The sequence below is a fragment of the Talaromyces atroroseus genome (assembly GCF_001907595.1).
Source record: "Talaromyces atroroseus strain IBT 11181 chromosome Unknown scaffold_0, whole genome shotgun sequence".
Taxonomy (NCBI): Eukaryota; Fungi; Ascomycota; class Eurotiomycetes; order Eurotiales; family Trichocomaceae; genus Talaromyces; species Talaromyces atroroseus.
Window position 1 is genome coordinate 1,842,151 of NW_017971432.1, and position 18,290 is coordinate 1,860,440.

At 46.2% G+C, this 18,290-nt stretch overlaps 4 protein-coding genes across 4 annotated transcripts; 2 read left to right on the plus strand and 2 right to left on the minus strand.

Annotated features, from left to right (window-relative positions):
• Positions 1-3,275: 3,275 nt before the first annotated feature.
• On the minus strand, positions 3,276-6,972 carry UA08_00651 (hypothetical protein; the record flags this gene model as incomplete). Its single annotated transcript, XM_020260481.1, has 4 exons — positions 3,276-3,493; positions 3,617-3,857; positions 3,905-4,524; positions 4,599-6,972. The coding sequence occupies 4 exons, from the start codon at positions 6,970-6,972 to the stop codon at positions 3,276-3,278; spliced, it is 3,453 nt and encodes a 1,150-aa protein (XP_020124820.1).
• A 741-nt stretch (positions 6,973-7,713) lies between these two features.
• On the plus strand, positions 7,714-15,134 carry UA08_00652 (hypothetical protein; the record flags this gene model as incomplete). The annotated part of the gene is made up of 5 exons (XM_020260482.1): positions 7,714-8,163; positions 8,217-8,311; positions 8,379-8,597; positions 8,648-14,636; positions 14,688-15,134. 5 exons carry the CDS (start codon positions 7,714-7,716, stop codon positions 15,132-15,134), a joined length of 7,200 nt encoding a protein of 2,399 aa, XP_020124821.1.
• Positions 15,135-15,939: 805 nt separating this feature from the next.
• UA08_00653 (Pre-mRNA-splicing factor isy1) lies at positions 15,940-16,762 on the plus strand (the record flags this gene model as incomplete). The annotated part of the gene is made up of 2 exons (XM_020260483.1): positions 15,940-15,942; positions 16,013-16,762. The coding sequence occupies 2 exons, from the start codon at positions 15,940-15,942 to the stop codon at positions 16,760-16,762; spliced, it is 753 nt and encodes a 250-aa protein (XP_020124822.1).
• A 191-nt stretch (positions 16,763-16,953) lies between these two features.
• Positions 16,954-18,080, minus strand: UA08_00654 (hypothetical protein; the record flags this gene model as incomplete). The annotated part of the gene is made up of 2 exons (XM_020260484.1): positions 16,954-17,757; positions 17,817-18,080. 2 exons carry the CDS (start codon positions 18,078-18,080, stop codon positions 16,954-16,956), a joined length of 1,068 nt encoding a protein of 355 aa, XP_020124823.1.
• Positions 18,081-18,290: the final 210 nt, after the last annotated feature.

The following is an 18,290-nucleotide window of genomic DNA, read 5'->3' on the forward strand; positions in this document are numbered from 1 at the left end:
GGGGGGGGGGGAAGGAATTGTAACCGTCTTTATCCGCCTGGTTTAGACCTCCTAAAACGGTAAAACCCACCGTGCTATTCCTGTAGGTACGTTTCCGGTTTGCCTCGTCTATGATTTGTTTACAAAATGAGAAATCAACCAGAATGTCAAATGATAACAATAACTGTATCAAAACAGTCACTGAGAGGAAACAAAGTCGTATACGACATACCGCCTGCTCAGCCTCTTTTCTTCCCGTCCGGGCGGTATCTTTTTGGGTTGCCCGTTGCTTCACTCCAGAGCTTCCGCAGCCACAACCAGCGCCCGACCTGATTAAATGAGGTTATATTGACGATGATACCGTCATCTTTCTTCACTGACTTGAGGGATTTGCGAGATTTGCAGGATTTAATGTGATGCATTGCTATCGGCACCGCTGCGCCACGTTTCGGTTCCTTGTTGCAACTCCCGGGATTTTTCACCCTGGCTAGGGCTAATCAGCGTCCACGGAGCTGGGACGAGCAATAAGCTTTAACTCCCCGGGTGATGGCTGGTGTTGCTGCTGATACTGTCGTAGTTGGTGAGCGATTTTAGTCCGATCTCCATCACGGTAGCTAGCACAAGGTACACTAGTTCCCTAGCACAAAGGGTACAGTGAGAGTGCCCGGTACGGTAAGGCCCGGATTTCGAGAGCAGTCATTCGTTCTGATGTCTATGTTCCTGTCTCTCCAGTAAGCCTCTCCGGTAGTTAAAGCATCTTATTTGATGTCATCGCTGACTGTGCCTGCACACTGCGGACCGTGTTGCAAGCCACCAAGTCGCATTTCCAGGTCGAGCATCGGAAACTGTCGTGCGATTCCGGGGAAGACAGGCCAGGGCCGTCTTTGCCGGAGTTCCTGCGGGCCAATCACGGCGGGAGCCTCAGGCCACCGTACAAGGCGGCTAACCCTAACAGTGGGTACAGGAGCCAGGCAACGACAGCGCAAGTAGACGCCTAGGCGCATTTGCTATGAGAACTGCTTTCCTCCTAGAGAGGCCGTTTGTGATTGGCCCATGTACTATTCTGCCTTAGATGCCTAGTGTTTTCCTGATGCGCCTTAAATTCAACGTAGTCATTTGGGATTGAAGCCACATACATGTCTAGATCCTCGCATTTCTGCTGTTTCTGCCTGGTTATTCGACCACTTCCCTGTGGAACCCGGTCAGGCGATGTCCTCTACTATGAAGCAGTCACGGCGTTTCCGGCTTGGTCATTGGAAGACAGAGCTTGAACAGGCCTGGAGCGCAGGATATATAAGATCGGTGCTTCCTCTGCCTTTCTCCTCTCCTCTCCTTTTCTTCCCGACATCAACAGCAACAGCAACAACAATCTGAGACAACACCAAAGTGTCCAGTGTTAAAAGCATCAGAAATACTGTTATATATCCCTCCTTCCCCAAGCACCATCAAACATAACCGAAACACTTTCTCCCATACATCCGCCATGCCATCGACTACAGTTTGGTATTGTTGCAAATGCAACTACGGTCCACTGAATATCGCCCTCGACGATAGTTGTCCTGACTGCCATATGCGCCGCTGTGATAAATGCGACGTATCAACAATCTCACAGCGCTACTCCTGTCATCACAGAAGTCGAGAAACAGCAACAATCAATCCTTACCCAGAAGCCCTAACGTACGCTTCCAACACATACAGTCTTGACCCCGCAACAAGACTATCCGGCATGTCATTAGAGGGGCATCACCGAGCATGCCTTTTATTATCATTGGCCCCTGCGTCAATGCCCCCAACCTTAATTGAACCCGTGTTAGGAGGAGGAGCATCTTCTACCGGTGCTCCCCCGGGTCATGACATTCTCCGACATGGCGGCCTCATTAGACAGAATCCGCATATGTATTACTGCTGTCAATGCAATGATGGACCGAAGCTATATGATAACCAACCTGTTTGTGTAGCCTGCAACCATAAGGCCTGCCAAGGGTGCCGTGCTGCATAGTAACGGCAATCTGACATGTTCTGCTCGATACATACATTGCAGGAGTTCCTTTTTATTTCTTTTTCCCTTCGAGACCAATAGACATTGATAGCGTTCGTGAAAATGTGTTCCTCGAGCGATGATTAGCTGCATACTTATGATGGGATTGTCTGTTTTCTTTTCCTTTTTTTTTTTTTCTTTTCTTTTTTCTTTACCATATTTCGGGGCTTTTTTTTTTTTTTTTTTTTTTTTTTTTTCTTTTTTGGTTTATAAGTCTAGCATTTGATTGCATTATTCCAAAGTTCTGTATTGTCTGAACTGATCTTATGATGATTTTGAAATGAGCTTTAGCGTTCATGTTTTGTCTTGCTGCTGCTGCTGTTGTTGACTCATGATGACTCGAACCATGCATAGCATACATTACATATGCATTTTGCATGCACGCACATTGTCGTTATTTCATTGTATAATACTGATCTTTATAAGAAAAAAACCAATAATCACTACAGCTCTCTTTCCTGTCTGACGTGTGACTCAGGCCATTGCGTAGAAGGCGTACTTAGCCAGTGAGTCAACGTTGGTTGTAGTTAGTTAGTTGAATGAGCCTTAGGAGTTAGGGTTGACTCTCCAAGGGTCCCCGCAAAGGATGCCTTGAGAGTCAGCCAATAAGCTGCGGAACTCGCTGCCCCTTAGTAAGCGACTAGTAGTACCCTGATATTGCAAGCTACGCTAGTGGAGCAAAGTCACTGGAGAGATATAAGCATTAAGTTATTAGAGTGATTAATTGTATTGCTGACTTGACTGACTTTAGTCGCTTGAGGCTTCAAAGTTCAACTCTCGAAATGAAGGCCTTGGTAGTTCTGTCCTTTCCTACGCTGTGCAGAACAGGTAGCAAACCAACTGAGAGGCAGTCGGATCCCATTAAGCGCTGTATGTCAAACTTCAGGAAAAGCCAGCAATTCCAATGAGAAAAGATAAATAAAAGACGAAAAATGCACCCTCCGATGCTACGCTCAATAGCAAAGCACGCCAAAATCCATGCAAGAATAATGATTATGACAGTGAAGACGGACGCGGGGCTGAAGGGAGAAATAGACAAAAACAAAACAAAACAGAAAACGACGACAAAGAAAAAGAAAATTGCGTAGTTTAGACACTGCATGGGCTTGGCATCTGCTCAATGTCCTGTTTCTTCTTTTCTTTTCTCTTTTTCTTTCTTTCTTTCTTTGTAATCAAAATAATAGAGCGAGAGCCTGCCACTGTGCTGTCCATACGGGTTGAATAAGAAAATGGGAGAGGCGGTCATACCGAGGACAGGCTACAGAGGGAGAATGCGTGAAGGATCCGAGAGGAAACGTCTACGGTACGCAGCAATCTCGCCAGCAACAGTGAAGAAATCTTTCACTTGATCGCGCCGCATGTTATTGATGAGTTCCTTCAATCCTTCGATATAGGCTTCTTGTTCTTCTGGTGTTTTGCCTTCTTTTTGATTACCCATCTCAACAAGAATCTTGTCATCTGCAACGATCAAGCCCACTAGAAGTCAGTGTCTACCCAAGGGTGAAGATTATAAATGAAATTGGGACCAAAAAGACATCGAAAAAGGGGAGGAGGGGAGTTATCAAAAACTGGGTAATGAAGTTCGAGCCATCAACGCACCGGGCATCACCATGTCTCGCCAATGCTGAAACTCGCATGTCGTATCGTTACAGACTCCTCCGGCTGCCTCATAGGGACAGACCGCCTGAAATGGATCAATATTATGGCTATATGTTAGAGACCGATAGCTATCTCCAACATCCTCAATGATATTAGGATGATAACGATAGGCTCTAAAGTATTTCAAAGGGCTTTGATAAGGAGAAAACTTCGATACTGTGTTCCTTGCGTTCGGCGTGTTCTAAAGCCGCGTCAGTAAGTGACTGCATTCGATCATGACCAACGTACGTCAAGGGCATCTCCCTTAAATGCAATGACAACTGACTCCTGAGACTTGCGGGTTAGTGCCATATCAGCGTCATTTTGAGCTGAAAAATTCGGAACTGTCTCCATCTCTGAATCTTCAACACCGCTCGGGCTGAGTTTCGGAGAATATGCTTCATCTGGACTCTCTTCCGGTTCAGGGGGCTCATAATTATCCGACAAGACTGATGATTCCCGTGAGACATCAGACCTAACCGCAGGTGTATCTATAGAAACTGTGGTCGTGAAATCTGGTTTCGGCGGGAGAACGATGGGGGCTTGCGGGGTTTCAATAGACATATCATCATTCGATGGAGCCGAGACAGGGAGAATGATGGGTTGCTGCTCCGATTCCGATTTCTGATCGACCGAGATGGATTCAGAGTCGCTGGTGGATTCATCCATTGAGGACCCAGAAGATTCGGAGCTTGAATCCTCAACTTCGGCGACATCATTTACTCCATCATTCTCGAAAGAAATAGGCCCAGGAACTGGAGACTTTTGTTCCATGGGTTGAGTAGGTTCAGCCGTCGTGGGCGCGGCTTGTAAATCTTTGGAGAGGGGCGTAGCCTCTGCATTAACGATGGCATGCGGTTCGGGCTCACCTAGAATAGAGAATTAGCCAAATGCACAACTAAAAGTTATTCCATCCGCCGATAAAACCAAGGAAGTATCCTACCACGTGCAGCTGCAGTGCGCTCCATATCCTCTTTGGCAGCCTTCAGTTCTTCGAGAGAGAGGCCTTCTGTTTCCATACCAAGGCTCTGCAGCTCGTCATCGAGCTGTTTACGTTCCGCTTGACTCTTGGCCATTTCATTCAAGAGCTTTTCTTCCTCACGTTTAAACTCGGCAAGTTTGGCTTTGAATTTAAGCATCTCCGCATCCAAAGCAGGAAGGCCCGACTCAATCTCACGTTTGCGCAATAGCTTTTGCCGAATTCGATCTAAGTCGGAAGTGTCCATAGACGCCAATGATTGCACCGATGGACTTCTTTGTAGGCCTAGGAAACTTGGCTTGTCTGATGCTGTTGGCATAGAGTTTACCTTCTCAGTCATAGACTGAGTTTCCCCAACTTGAGGTGACGGCTCAGAGTCGGCATTTGTCACAGCCGCTAAAGGTAGCGTGGGATTTGCCTTTTTGGAGTTTTTCTTTTCCCATTCTGCTATTCGACGGCGCATGGCTTGAATTTCAAGGTTCTTCAATCGGAGATTCTCTGAATCACTGGGTCGACTTTGAGGAGTAGCCGATGCTGATGAGGCATTGCGAGATAGAGTATTTCGGAGCATAGTGCTATTAATTTTCGACGTTTGGGGATTCGCGCCAGAGTCACTGGCCTCAGACATCACGATATCCTCATCATCATCACCATCATCATCATCATTCGAGGATTCGTCTTCACTGATGTCAATTACTAGTCTACTTTCAGTCAGTAACGGCTTTCCTGTTTCCGGAATAGGCTCGTCGAAGTCTGAAGCTCGAGGACGTTTCCCAAGTGAGTTTTTGAATGGCGTAGAAGTACTAATAGGCCTGGTTTCAATAGTCGAAGGACTGCCAATCTTTACAGGCTCAGAAGAGACCGAAAGTCCTGGTATTTGTGGCGTTGAAGGCTTGGGAGATCCTAGCATTTGGTTTGTGGCAGGCGGCCTCTCAGGAAGAGGATGGTGCAGAGTAACCGGTGTTTCCGGTTTCAAATTTGAAGTCGCAAGTTCAATGGCTGATGATGATGATGATGCCCGAGGTAGACTGATACCTTCGGCCTGAGACTGCTGTCTCTTGAGACCCATCTTCTTGAGTTGCTCAATGCGTTGTCTGGCTAGTTCGGTTTGAGCTTTATTCTTTTCTTTCGGTTGCGAGACTGCTTGAGTTTTTAAAGGTAATAGATCTGGTGCAGCCTTCTCTGTATTTTGCGTTGTGATAGAATCGGATGAAACTGCTTGACTTGGAACCGAATCAGTAACAGTAATGGGGGCTTTCTTCTTAGCCTTCTCTGCCAACATTCTAGCAATGACGTCCTTTCGCTCTAGTGGCTTATCGGAAGCCGAAATAGATGCCTCTTTTGCTTTTCCATTTGGCATCGATGTTGGTGGAGTCTCACCGACCAACGATTCCTGGGCTTTAGATAGTTGACCGCTTATGGGAGCTGTGGTTTGTTCTTGAGTAGCATCTGACCCAGTGATGACCTTTTCAGACGGTTGAGTTTCTGTTACAGCGACCTTAATACCGATATCATCATAGAGTCGCTTGAGAATTGCAGGGTCGATATCTTCCTTGATGAGCTCATTGAATCGAATATTATGCGGAGCTAACCTCAGGAGTGCCCCTTGGGCCATAATGCGGATTTGTGTAGGAGATTTGCCAGTGGAGTGAGAGGCATGGTTCGTCTGGTCCCCGGACTGACCGTTTTGCATTTGAACTGTAGTGGGTTTTTGGGTCACTTCTTGAGATGGCTCATTCATAGCGATGGTGAGTGGTGGGCTGTATGTAGTTTGATCTATAGATATAGGACCTTCCGGAGAAGCTTGAGAAGTAGTGCTTGGTTTGGGTTGATATTGATTTTTTTGAGCAGACAGGTCAAATCCTGACCCATCACTCACTTCTCCCTCTTCCGGATCGGTATTATCCCTTGGTGAAAGTAAGGAATCCTTAGGCTGTTTATTCAATGGTTGAATTGGCAAGGACTCAACTTTCCCAGCAGGGTGGGCAAAGGAAAGTTGTTGGGGTGGATGCAAGGAATTCGTTAAAGCACTGACGGAGGAGTTGAATCCGCTATAAAAAGGAGTCGAAATCTGGCTATTCGGGATTTGCTGCGACAGCAAAGGTGGCGGTGGTATGGTGCTGTTTTGCATCCCGAGACCCGGTAGTTGAGCTGGCGCGTTCATGCCGAACGGCATAGAAGGAAAATTCCCAATACCATATGAACCGGCGTTCATCGCAAAAGAACTAGGAACATGTTGGCTTGGGGTACTCAAACTGGCAGGAGTTTGCAATGGCCACTGGAGAGCGTAGTTGTAATTTTGTTGTCCATCGAACGACGGCGGAGGATATTGCGACATGATGCGACGCCGAGTAATTTATATGCAAGTTGAAATAAAAACAGTATATACTAGATTCACCCATGCAGATATCGGGGTCTGTATGGGCTTCCTTTTCAGAAGAGAAGACACGGTAACCAACACCGAGAGTGTTGGTGACAAGCCATAAAAGATTTATCGCATGAGATGGGAGTCCATTAGTCGCATGGAAATGGAACTGTGCGAAATTTCTGGGCCACGGTAAGGGTTGCATATCAAGCCATTTCGAAAAGAAGAAACCGCGATTTGTTTTGATGAGAGTAGACGAGGAAGGTGAGCGATGAGTGACTGAGAGAGTGAGTGCGCAAACGAGAAACTTGGATTTCGCTACTCATCACGTGATCACGCGCCTCCGTTTTGCCGCTTCCAGTCGCCGAGTGGGCCTGCGCCAAGCTAGCAACCCCGGCGGGCTGTGATCGCTCCCGGTAAAATGTAAACAAACAGGCAGGCAAGCTCAGGCAGGACGCTTGAACGTCACTCCCTCATTCTCGCGCATCAACGCCGTCAGCACCCATTTTCAAACATCGAGTCTACAAGAACAACATCTACTTTTGAAGAAATATTTGAATGTGATTTCTATCCTTATTACTATTTGCTTCACGGTCAACTGTGTTGTCGTATACTCTGTGTTTTGACGACGCATGAGATCTACCGGTTGACACAGCGTGCAGTGAGTTAGGGTAATCGAAATGCATTGAAAGGATAAAACAGCAGAACAAAAACATGCAGCCCACATCGATTAACAACTCGCCTAGGCGAGCCAATCCCTTCAGTCGTCATTCACCCTCGCCTTCACCAAGCCCCCAGCTACCTCCATCGAGACCGAAGTCGGCCGTATTTCCTCCCACATATGGCGAATCTGAAAAGAAATCTCATACACGGAACTCCGCATCATTGACGCAGTTTACAGCGGTGACCCCTGGGTTGGTTAACCGGCAGCGTTCTGGTTCCTTAAGGCAGAACGTTCGCAGCTCGGGAACATTTGCACCTCAGTTTATCAAATCGGAGGAACTGCAGAGAGCGAACAACTCAATTAATAGCTTTGAAGGAGATAATGATTTTTCCGGCAAGCGATATGTTTGGCTGAAAGATGCTGAAAAGGCATTTGTTCGAGGGGAGGTTATCGAGGAGAGAAGTGACGGCAACTTATTGGTGCGATGCGAGGATGGCAATGTAAGCGAGATCTATCAGCCTTCCGAGACGAGATGTCTAATGTTTTCTATTAGCAACGAGAAGTGGGTTCAGAACATGTGGATAAAGTCAACCCTGCAAAATTCGACAAAGCCGACGACATGGCTGAACTAACACATCTGAACGAGGCGTCAGTCGTACATAATCTACACCTACGCTATCAATCAGATCTCATTTATGTATGTCATTAATAACAGATTTCCCCAGGTCCATGCTGACGAAATTGAGCAGACATACTCTGGGCTGTTCTTGGTCACAGTGAATCCATATTGTCCACTTCCTATTTACACAAACGAGTATGTGAGGATGTATAAAGGCCAAAACCGGGAGGATACACGACCACATATCTTTGCAATGGCAGATGAAGCATTTCGTAATCTTGTCGAAGAAGGCCAGAATCAAAGTATACTCGTGACGTACGTCTCCCTTTCCTCAAATGTCCGCAAGGTATTAACGAGCGTTCTAGCGGCGAATCAGGTGCCGGAAAGACAGAAAATACAAAGAAAGTCATTCAGTATTTGGCCGCCGTAGCTACCCCCGAACAGTCTGGATCGCGATCAACTGGGAAGGCTTTCTCCAACCTCTCGCAACAGATACTTCGCGCCAATCCTATTTTAGAAGCTTTCGGAAATGCCCAGACTGTGAGGAACAACAATTCCTCAAGATTTGGAAAATTCATTCGTATTGAATTTACTCGCTCTGGTCAAATTTCTGGGGCTTATATTGATTGGTACCTGCTTGAGAAATCAAGGGTGGTCAAGCCTGGCAGTCGCGAACGCAATTATCACATCTTTTACCAGCTCCTCCAAGGTTCAGACAAAAGTTTGAGAAATAAGCTTCTCCTTTCAGATCTGCAAATGGAAGATTTTGCATATACTAGAGACGGCAACGACTCGATTACCGGAGTTTCGGATGCAGATGAGTGGAAAGCGCTCATCGAGGCCTTTCAGGTCATGAATTTCTCTGAAAACGATCGCATGTGTATCTTGCGTACAATCGCTGCTGTCCTTCATCTTGGAAACATCACGGTCACGAAAGAGCGCATTCGCGGTGATCAAGCCGCCTTGGCTCCAGATGCTTATGAAAGTGTAGAGAAGGCATGCAAACTTCTCGGCGTCGATTCCGAGTTATTCGTGAAGGGGCTTTTACACCCTAGAGTGAAGGCTGGTCGAGAATGGGTAGAGAAAGTGCAGACGCCTGAACAAGTTAGGCTGGCACTCGATGCTCTAGCCAAAGGTATCTATGAGCGAGGCTTTGGTGACTTGGTGAACCGTATCAACAATCAACTAGACGTTAGCAGCTCCTCGAGTGACGACACTTACTTTATTGGGGTGTTGGATATAGCAGGGTTCGAAATATTTGAGAGTAACAGCTTTGAGCAACTCTGCATCAATTATACCAACGAGAAACTTCAGCAGTTCTTTAACCACCACATGTTTGTTCTCGAACAAGAAGAATATGCCCGAGAACAGATTGAATGGCAGTTTATCGATTTTGGCAAAGACCTCCAGCCAACTATCGATCTTATCGAGTTAACGAACCCTATTGGCATTTTCTCATGTCTAGACGAGGATTGCGTGATGCCAAAGGCCACAGATAAAACCTTTATCGAAAAGCTGAATTCGCTTTGGGACCGAAATTCTCCAAAGTATCGCGCCTCTCGTTTGAGCCAAGGTTTTGTTCTTACACATTACGCCGCCGAAGTAGAATATACGACCGAGGGCTGGTTGGAGAAGAACAAAGATCCCCTGAATGACAACATAACTCGTTTGTTATCAACCTCTACCGATAAGCATGTTTGCAATTTGTTTTCAGACTACGTCGATGTTGATGATGACCAAGGCTTTTCCCGAAGTCGGGTAAAGAAAGGTCTATTCCGTACGGTGGCTCAGAGACACAAAGATCACCTGTCAATTCTGATGAATCAGCTCCATTCGACACACCCTCACTTTGTTCGCTGTATACTGCCGAATCATAAGAAGAAGCCGAAGCAGTTTAATGCGCCTCTCGTTTTAGACCAATTACGATGCAATGGCGTTCTTGAAGGCATACGAATTGCTCGAACTGGATTCCCAAACCGGCTGTCATTCAATGAATTCCGTCAGCGATATGAAGTTCTGTGTCGTGATATGCCCAAAGGCTACCTTGAGGGACAAAATGCGGCTCAGATTATGTTAAATAAATTGGGTCTTGATAAGTCTTGGTATCGCGTTGGCTTGACAAAGGTCTTCTTTAGAGCCGGAGTACTCGCAGAGCTGGAAGAGAAGCGTGACGCTCTTATTCGCGAGATCATGACTTTGTTTCAGTCTGTTGCCCGAGGATTCGTTCAAAGGCGCATTGCAAACAAGCGATTATACAGAGCTGAGGCCACTCGCATTATCCAGAAAAATTTCCACGTTTATTTGGACTTACAGGCAAATCCCTGGTGGCGACTGTACACCGGAATGAAGCCGCTGCTCGGAGCTACACGAACTGCCGCTGAGGTAAAAAAGCGAGACGAGAAAATCCAAACTCTCGAAGCCAAGGCACAGCAAGACCTCCTAGATCGCCATAAACTAGAAGAGGAAAGACGACGAGCAGAAGTGGAAATAAATCGCGTCAAGAAGACGTTAGAAAGTGAACGGGCTCTTGCATTAGACAAAGAAGAAATTTTCAAGCGTCTTCAGTTAAGAGAAGTGGAATTGAGCGAAAAATTAGCGGAGGCTATTACCGACCAGGAAAAACTCGAGGAGCAACTTGATGAACTCATTGAAGCAAAGAGGAAAGCCGAAGAACAGGTTGATGCTAGGAATGTTCAGTTAGAGCAGGCTGGGCAGATTATCATGAAATTGGAATCCGATAAAAAACAGTTACAAGATCGTCTGTCAGAAATGGACTCTGAATTAAAAGAGATGGAAAATACTCATTCCGAAAGAGGCTCTCAAGTGCAGGGCTTGACCCAGGAAATCAAGATGCTACAGAGTCAAGTCAGTCTGAAGGATCGAAAGTTGCAGGACCTGGAGGCAAGATTGATAAAGTCTGATCAAGATCTTGATGTGAAACTGGCAAAAACTTCCAAAGAACTTGAAGCCTCTCGAAGACAAGTGAAGGATCTTTTTGATGAGAATAAGTCGATTAGACAGGAAATTGCCGAACTTTCGAGAACCTCCACAGGTTACGAGGAGATGATTCGACGGAAGGAAGGTGAACTTACAATACTTCGCAATGATGCAAAAAGACACGAAGAAGCCAGAAGGAGTCTTGAATCAGAGAAGCAGTCTCTTGCTGGCCGACATGACGGCATGCAGAAACGACTACGTGAGCTCCAGGCAGAGATGGATGCGACAAAATCAGAAAAGTTGACCTTAGAGCGCGAGGCCGCAGACGTGAGAAGACTGCTCGAGGCGAAAATGACCGAGGATGCCGAAGCCGGCCATAGTCGACGACTTCTTGACCAACAAATTCAGGACTTAAAGACCCAACTGTTTCAATTGCAAGCAGACCTCAGCCGAGAGAGACAATCGCGCGATGATGTTCAAATGCTTGGAGAACACAAGCTAGCGGAGTTAAAAGATAAATACGAATCTTTGAACGAGGCCAAGATCACAATAGAAAAGGAGATGTATATCCAGCAAGACACTTTACGTCGCGCTACGGAGGCTCGTACAACTGCTGAGCAGGCTCGAAAGGACCTGCAAGCCGAGTTGATTAAACTGCGCGAACGCTATGCCAATGCTGAAAAGGCACGTTTAGATGCTGAGAGCCATGTTGAGCGAAGCATCATGCGACAAGCCAATGAGAAGCAAGCCGTCCTCCGTAGGGAACTAGACGCCTCCTCTAAACAGTTACAAGAAGCGGAGGCGGACAAGTCTCGACTATTGGTTCAAGTCCAGGAATTTACGCAGATGCTTGCGGATTCTGAGAATTTCCGTGAACGCCATGACCAGCAAAAGGAACGTTTGGAACGTGAACTCGTCACAGTTAAAGGAAGATTAACTGCATCCGAAAATGACAACAGAGCACTTTTGAATAAGATACAACAGAAGAATCTCGAGATTTCTCGGTCGAATTCAAAAGCCAGCGACAGCCAACGATCTCGATTGGTCCAGCTACAAAACGAGAAGGCAAAGTTGGAAGAGGAACATAAGAGAATACAACGACAACTGGGTGATGCCCAAGTCATCATAACGTCACTCGAAAAGCAAAAAGAGAAGCTGGCCTTAACCGTCGAAGACTTGAATCATGAAGTGGCTCGGGAGCATAAGGCTAGTCGTAAAGCTGAGGCTGCCTCATCTGCAACAACCCTCCAGCTAGCGGAAGCCAATAGAAATCTGGACACAGAGAGGCAACTGCGTACTCAGGCACAAGCCAACACGAGACAGCTTCAGGTGGCATTGGACCAATCTCACAAGGAAGTCGAAGATTGCCATCAGCAGTTGATGCTTCTCCACAAAGTTTTTGATCCTGAGATTGACGAAAGCCAGAAGACTTGGGAGGCTGTACAGCCAGATCTCTCCAAGAAAGTAGACCTTGCTCAACTTCTGGAAATGGCTCACAGTGAATTACGCATTGCCGAAGAAAAGTACGCCAGAGCCGAAAGTCAGCTAGCCGAAATGCGCCGACGGCATGAAGGTGAGATGAAGGAGATGGATGCCCGCTATGCATCGTCGAAAAGAGCTCTTCTAGAAGAGATTGACAATAACCAAGTGGCCTCTTCTCGGTCTCCAAATCATATTCGAAATCATTCGGAAACTGCAAAGAAATACTCCAATCCTTCTACTCCTAATCGACGATTCAATCTCGGTGAAGTGAGCCAGGATTCTGGCCGTTCAGACCGGACTGTTGATACCACAACGTATCAAAAGCGAATGGACATGGCGACAGAGCTTGAAGAGTTGCAGAACAAGCTTCAGATGACAGAAATGCAAAACAGACACCTGCAAAACCAGCTTGGACTTGTAAACCCTAACACAGATATGTGGCAAGACGACAGTCCGTCGGTCCGCCGCGTTCATCTTCTAGAACGAGAGAATGGCAGGCTTCATGAGAAGTTGGACGACTCGGCTAAGAAGGTATCCGCCTTGGAGCGCACAATTCAGACAGGAGAATTATCTTTGCGCGATGTTCAGGCCAAGTCTCACGAGGAGCTTTTCGATCTTCTCAATTCCCAGGAGCAGTCCAGGAGGTCACTTCTCAGTGTCCACAAGAATGCTATTGCAGAGCTTACCGATGCTAAATCACAATTCGAAAAGCTGAAGAGAGGCAAGGCTACAATTGAGGTCGAATTGCGTGATGCTCGGTCTGACCTTCAAGAGGCTCAATTTGCCAGGGAGCAGGATGTTGCGAGTAGAAACCAGCTGTTACAGGAATTTTCTGATTTGCAGATTCGTCTCGATGCTGAAGAGTCGAAGGTTATTGACCTAACGTCAACTCTCAGTTTGTATAAGAGCCGTGCCGATGAGTATTTCAGCAAACTTGAACAGGCAGAGATTGCTGTTCTCAAAGCTGCTCGAGCTGAACAGTTTGCGAAGTCACAAGCCAAGGAAGCAGAAGAGACTTGCGCGACAATTATGGCGGAACGACAGCGCATGGATTCACTTGTTGAAGACCTTCAACGACAGGTTCAATCATATGACGAAAAAGTTGAGGATCTCTCTGCAGACCTTGAAGGTGCACTCCAGAGCAAGCGACGATTGCAAAATGAGCTAGAAGACTATAGAAACCACAGAGCATCGGAAATCGAGGACAAGGAAGCTTCTCTAGAGCAAACGAGGAAGAAATACCAGAGAGAATTTGCAACGCTCACAAATGAACTCGAGATTGAGCGTGAAAACTTGCTTCACGTCCGTGACGAGAATTCCAGGTTACGCGAGGAATTGGAGGACCTTCGCAGTAAATGGGACAATGAAGTGCTCAATAGTTCTACCTGGGCGAAGGAAAAGTCACGTTTGGAAATGACATTACAAGATCTTTCTTCTTCACGAGATGAAGCAGTCAAGGCACACAATGACGCTCAAAGCAAGGTTGTCTCATTATTGTCTCAAGTACGGAACCTGCGTACTTCTGTCGATGACATTGCCTCAGAGCGTGATCTGCTGGCCAAAGACAAGAAACAGCTAGAGTCCCGATTGCAAGAGGCCACAGATCGACTAGAAGACCTGGCAAATGGAGATAGTCCTTCGATGAGAGATGCTGCAGGTATGGATCGCGAACTTCTTGATCTTAAATCGAAACTCGCGCAGCTCGAAGACGTCTCTGCTGCTGCAGTAGGTAAGATGCGCCGAGCAGAGGTTCTTTCAATGGAAATGCAGAAGGAACTGGTTGCCGAGAGAGAATCAAACGCTTCTCTTTTCAAAGACAAGGCTTCGCTGGAGAAGCAACTCAAGGAGGTTCAGCTTCGATGTGTAGACCTGGAGACTAAAGGTTATTCATCGGCTACTCAGGATATCAAATTCCTTCATAAACGTGTTAAAGAGGTAAGCATTTGATTGCTGGTATATGTGGTATAATTTCTAACATTGATATAGCTCGAGACTCAGTTGGAGGATCAGGAATCCAAATACAGCGCTGAGCAGCGTTCTTCTCGCAACATTGACCGTACCGTGAAGGATTTGCAGTCTCAGATTGAACGGAGAGATAAGATGAATTCACAGCTGACTGATGACATCAACAAATCTCGCGACAAAATTGAACGCCTTCTCCAAACCATCGAAGAGCTTCAATCCTCTGATTCTCAAAGTCAACTACAAGCTAAGAGGGCAGAGCGAGAATTACGGGAAGAGCGGGAGAAAGCTCTTCGACTCGAAAGAGAACTAGAAGGGTGGAAACAGTTACGAGTTGAGAGAGGCAGTATTGTTGGAAGGGCGAACGGACTAAGTGATGCTGCCAGTCGCCGTGGTAGCGGTGTGTTTGTTGCTAACGGCACAGTCGAAGTGCCTCAGCGAAAAACCAGCAACACGAAAGGATTTCTTTGAGCTACCTGTATAGGATTAACGGTATATTGCACGATTTTGGAGCACTTTTACTTTCTACATTCATGATGCGGTATCTGCTAGGGAATCCATGAAGCATTCGTGTTTTTTTGTTTTTCGTTTTCTTTCATTCTTTATTTTTTTTATTTTTATTTTTATTTTTTTTTTTCATGGCAAACAAGAGGACGAGTAATTATGACGGTTTATGATCTCATATTATGTTTACATGTGCATTTATATGTACTGCGATTTTTATTGGGGTGCGAATTGGTTGGTGTCTGTAATTTTTCAGCCAGTTATTTTGTCAATGAACATACAATTTTTCCCCCATTCACACTATTTTAGATTTCTGGATACATATTCTAAAAGACTAAGCGATGCCAGTGGCCTGGGTTGTATCCAATTGTACCTGATATCGTAATTGAAGAGGGAGATGAAGTGCATAATCTTGATGTTCACATGGACAAATATCGAGGTGCATAAACTGTTACCTTGAAAGACTATCAGAATAAAAGCTGCCAGCATAACATTGCTTGACATGGATTTCTAGTTGTTGCTTAAGTACTTCTGTCAAAAGTCGATCACCTGAATCACCTGAAGACTGAAATTAGGGCATGGTATCTCATCCGAAAGTGGCTTAGCGTGAAACCAAGACTTGCCGATGCCGACGTCAAGTGCTAAAGAACGACAAGCCTTTCTTTTGCCTCAAAAGACAGCAGTCAATCGTGCAATCTGGTGTCATTGGCACCATTGTAACGCGCTCAAGCGTGAACTTTACAATAATACGTCAATTCTTCTCTTCACAAACATGGTAGGTTACTCAGTTCGTACCATCAACCCTTTTTTTTCCCCGTCAAGCTCACCATTTACACTTAATCTAGGCACGAAATAGCGAGAAAGCGCAGTCAATGCTCTTTCGCTTTCGAGCGGCACAGGCAGCTGATCTCGGTATTCTTGACATCGCACGTACGCGTCGACCAAAGGGGATTACACAGATCGACTCAATCCCCACGGCTGAAAAATGGCGAGGTCAAGTCCTGAAGGAGATTTCGCGAAAAGTTTCTAGAATCCAAGACCCAAGTCTGACCGATTACCAAATTCGAGATCTCAATGATGAGATCAATAAGCTTATGAGAGAGAAGTGGATGTGGGAAACGCAGATTCGGAATCTTGGCGGGCCAAATTACATGCGCGGTGGTGGAAGGGTATATGACGACGAAGGCCGAGAGATCCCCGGTGGTGGGAAGGGCTACAAATATTTTGGCCGAGCACGTGAACTACCGGGAGTGAAAGAAATGTTTGAAGCGGCTGCGAGAAAGAATCGACCAGAGGAAGATGATACTGATAGCGCGAAAAAAGCCGCAGACATACTCCGCAAACATGTCGACGCTGCATATTTCGGTTATGGACGAGACGAAGAAGACGGCGTATTACTTGCCTATGAGGAGAAGCGTGAAAAGGAAGCAATTGAAAATATGATTAAAGATGGCGAAGACGACGTTGAGGATGGCTGGGAACCATTGCCAGGCGACGCTGGTGACGGAACGGAATGGAGGCTCCCAACACTCGAGGAAGTACAAGAAGAACTTGTCGAAAGAAGGCGTCGAAGACTTTTGGACAAGATTTCCTAACTGTGAAAACTCTCTTAACACGTTCTGAATGCATCGCTATTTGCGCGGTTTTAAGCGGTTGCCCATGCAAATTTAAAGTAGATGAGCCACACCAAAGCACGGTGAACCTGTCTTATGTGAATTTCTTTCCAATTTTCATTAGTGACGCTAATGTACATGATAATATACAAATTTATACATGGTATGATGGGCTATCTTCGCTCCGAGCTTGAAATGGTCCGCAATTCAGCGTCCTCGGACGCTTGTAGTCGACCTTTCTGCTTATTCAATCGTTCACGAGCGATCGTTTTTCGCATCTGTGTTGGACTAGGACCGACAATCCTTGCGCCCTCATCTCTCAGTGTCCTCAATTCTGCTTGTAAGTCATCAAGAATGAATTTTCCTAGGTCGCCCGACCGCCATTTTTGGACAAAGTTGATGGCAGCTTGTTCAATATTAGGTATGGCACCTTTCTTGAGCAATCCTACTTGGTGAGCAAAGCGAGTAAGAAGTGGCATGACCTCGTTTGTCGGCTCGGACCACTTCTCATATATGTGTGGGTCATGTAAGTTGATAAAGTATAGGAGACAATCTGCCAACGTGACAGGTGGAATGATTGTGTCCTTGACGCAGCCGCAAAGAGCCAGCTTCAGCATCCTTTCTGCATCAGGCATATAAGGTACAAACACCCCAGGTGTGTCGAGAACATAAACAGAGGATTCGTCGGCTCTTTCGATTATCTTAATCGGGGTACCGATCTTGCGTGTCACGCCAGGGTGTTCGCCCGTCCGCAGCGCTTTGGCTTTGTGAACACCTTGATTTCTCAAGGTGTTGATTAAAGAAGATTTCCCAATGTTCGGCATTCCAACAACCATCACTCGACAAGCTGCTACTCGATGGGAGGCAGATTTGTCTGTTTTCAAATGTCTTAATATAGGACTGACGGACTCTGCGGAGGTAGAAGTCGTGAAGAAGGCGGATGTCTTATGATCCAACTTGCGTATTAATTCTTTGTTCTATACCAAAATCTCTCATTTAGCATCCCAGCCGACATCAAGGTAGCGTCTCTCCTTACCTTTCGTGTCACAGCATCAGCACCCCCTCCCAGGTCTCTCTTTGTATACACAATAAGGCGTTGTTTGTCACCCAGAGCTTCCTCAAACATGGGATTGATCGAAGTAACGGGAACCCGAAAGTCTCGACATTCAATGACATAGTCTATTCGAGACAACATGCTTTTCATTTTTTCCAGGCCAGCTCTGTGGTGGCCCAAGAAGTAGGACCGCGGAATCGAGTCATAGTGGGGGAAGACGCTGCGCGGTATGAATTTGATGGTCATCGTTGTTGATGCGATAGCAGCATTATCAGCGCGGGCTCTCGATAAATGGGCATTATATCAAATCACCCGAAATCGAGTTCATTGCTTACTGAGAGTATCGTCACGAAGTGAGTACGTACAAGAGTGGCAGAAAAAGAAAAGGCGGTGTGAAGGAAGAGAGAAAGAGTTATCCCTGCTGCCCAATGACGTTATGGTTTAGCTACGTACTTT